This window comes from Electrophorus electricus, unplaced genomic scaffold (genome assembly GCF_041902795.1).
Source record: "Electrophorus electricus isolate QZ-2024a unplaced genomic scaffold, ASM4190279v1 Scaffold169, whole genome shotgun sequence".
In the NCBI taxonomy this organism is placed as follows: Eukaryota; Metazoa; Chordata; class Actinopteri; order Gymnotiformes; family Gymnotidae; genus Electrophorus; species Electrophorus electricus.
Window position 1 is genome coordinate 32,501 of NW_027658450.1, and position 2,500 is coordinate 35,000.

Below are 2,500 nucleotides of genomic sequence, written 5' to 3' on the forward strand. Positions count from 1 at the left end.
CTCTCTCTCTCTTCCTCTCTCTCTCTCCCCCTCTGTCTCACTCTCTCTCTCTCCCTCTCTGTCTCACTCCCTCCCTCTCTCTCTCTCTCCCCCTCTGTCTCACTCTCTCTCTCTCTCGCTCTCTCTCTCTTCCTCTCTCTCTCTCCCCCTCTGTCTCACTCTCTCTCTCTCTCCCTCTCTCCCTCTCTCTCTCTCTCTCTCCCTCTCTGTCTCACTCCCTCCCCCTCTCTCACTCTCTCTCTCTCTCTCTCTCACTCACTCCCTCCCTCTCTCACTCTCTCTCTCTTCCTCTCTCTCTCTCCCCCTCTGTCTCACTCTCTCTCTCTCCCTCTCTGTCTCCCTCCCTCCCTCTCTCTCTCTCCCCCTCTGTCTCACTCTCTCTCTCTCTCTCTCTCACTCCCTCCCTCTCTCGCTCTCTCTCTCTTCCTCTCTCTCTCTCCCCCTCTGTCTCACTCTCTCTCTCTCTCTCTCTCTCTCTCTCTCTCTCTCAGTTATTCTGGTATAGTGGTAGGCAATGGAGTTCACGCTCAGAGACAGAACCCAGAAGTGAGGGTCAGAGGTCCTGACCCCATACTGACAGAGGTCAAGGAGAAGCTCGAGCACTTCAACCAGGTGAGTTTGTGGTTGTTCAGTCCCTGTTTTCTGGGCCACTCCCGTAGCCTCGTGGGTCTAGTGGTAAATGTCACTTCAGCCCTTTAGGCACAAAATTGTTTCATATACAAATATGGAACCACAGAATTAAACTATACAGCAGCTTTTCTGAGAACAGTCTTGGTTCCACATTTATATTTGGTTATTGGAAAGGGAACCTTGCCCTGAGCTGAGCGTAGTTGTGTCTGGTTGGTCTCTAAGTTCCCTTGATTGTCACCTTCCTGAAAAAGAGGAGGAATTAATTTGGTTAGTAAAAGAGACTCAGTGCCTTTGTTTTCAGTTCTGTACAAATGTTTACGCACATTTCACAACGTGTGTTCATTTTGCAAAGGTCTTCACACAGACCTCTTTAAAAGTACCTCACAACCAAAATACACAAAACCTACCAATACATTTTAGTTCCTCAAAATCACAACTATATTCTCCCAGAGTACTGCCAGAAGATCTGTCTTACGAAGATCACATAATCCTCCTTCTCAACACACTGACCTGAACACGGACATCAGCTAACATTACAGATTATCGCACGTGTTCTGTGGCATTTTACATATACGGCAGCATATATGTTACATAAATGAATCAGAAATCCTGCCTTGCAATTCTGGACGGGTCAATTACGGCAACTATTTGCAAAACAAAACCAAAACAAGATGACAAATATATATATATATATTCTCTAGACATATACAGGTATGAAAAAAACATTATTGTATTTGCTTTTCTCTGGCCTGAAATGTCTACTACTGTACTGGTCCAGACACAGTTTCCAGTTTCCCCCATAAAGATAAAAAGTGTTTAGCTCAGAGGCAAATAACTCTAGCCCCACCCCTCTCACTGATTGCCACGCCCCTCTAACTGTTAGCCCCGCCCCTCCTTCTGATTTATGACACGACCAGTGTTAAAGATGGTCCAAACAGAAACAGAACTCATAGCAGACTGGAGCTTCAGCTAAATTTAGATTCAGCTGTGGTCTGTAGATTTATTTAGTTTTGGAAGTTACTTTTTTCAAAAAGTTTTTAATGCATTTTAAAAATAAAACAGGAATATGAGTATACACAGTCAAGTTAAATTTGGCATGGTTTTTAAAGTTCGTAAATGTGTTGTGCTGGAGTTATGAAAAAACCCATCTTAAAATTCAGGAGTTTTATTCTCGCTCAGACTCCAGGACAACACATTTAAAGAGTATTTTCACAACTGAACTGTGTCTCGGTTTTCTTTAGTTTGACACAGAATCCACAAAAAAAACCTCTAAAAATGCACTAAACTGCACTAAAAGAAAATGGAGACAGTTCAGTCTGCATATGCAGACGGTAACATGATTAACTGGCTCTTTAGGGTCGGTGCTGTCAGGAATAATGTTACATTCTTCACTGCAACAACATACATCTTGATGTGTTAAATCATGTAGAAGCTGAACAAGCCGTTTATTTTCTCATTCTAAGATCAGTTTGGAATTGTGGTGAATTAACCGTGTTAGCCTGTTTAATTTGATTTAAGTATCTTTTATATACAGAAAGGATCTTTTTTGATATCCTTATCTCAAGGAGGATAACTTTTTAGGAAATAATGCTTGAAACCAGCAGAAGTACCTGCTAAAGGAATAAAATACTTTAACCAGCGCTTCTAGCAATGCTACTTGGTATGTTAGCTGGCTATCTTATATGTAAGACTAAATATTGCATATCAGATTTATTATACAGTGCCTCCAAGTAGTATTCAACCCCCTGCAGATTTTGCAAGTTCAACAAGTTGCAAATAATTTAGAGCCTTCAAACTTTGAACAAGAGTAGCATTTATTATCAGATGCCTAAATATTATGACCAAAAGGTACAAGTTGCTCAATTAAATT

General features: G+C 41.5%; 1 protein-coding gene across 1 annotated transcript in view; it reads left to right on the forward strand.

Moving 5' to 3' along the window:
* LOC145655086 (glypican-5-like) overlaps positions 1 to 2,500 on the forward strand; it is an 83,871-nt gene that overhangs the window by 32,445 nt on the left and 48,926 nt on the right. Inside the window, exon 2 of the mRNA XM_081708869.1 lies at positions 492 to 612. Coding sequence (XP_081564995.1) covers positions 492 to 612 — 121 coding nt within the window. The remainder of the gene's footprint in view (positions 1 to 491; positions 613 to 2,500) is intronic.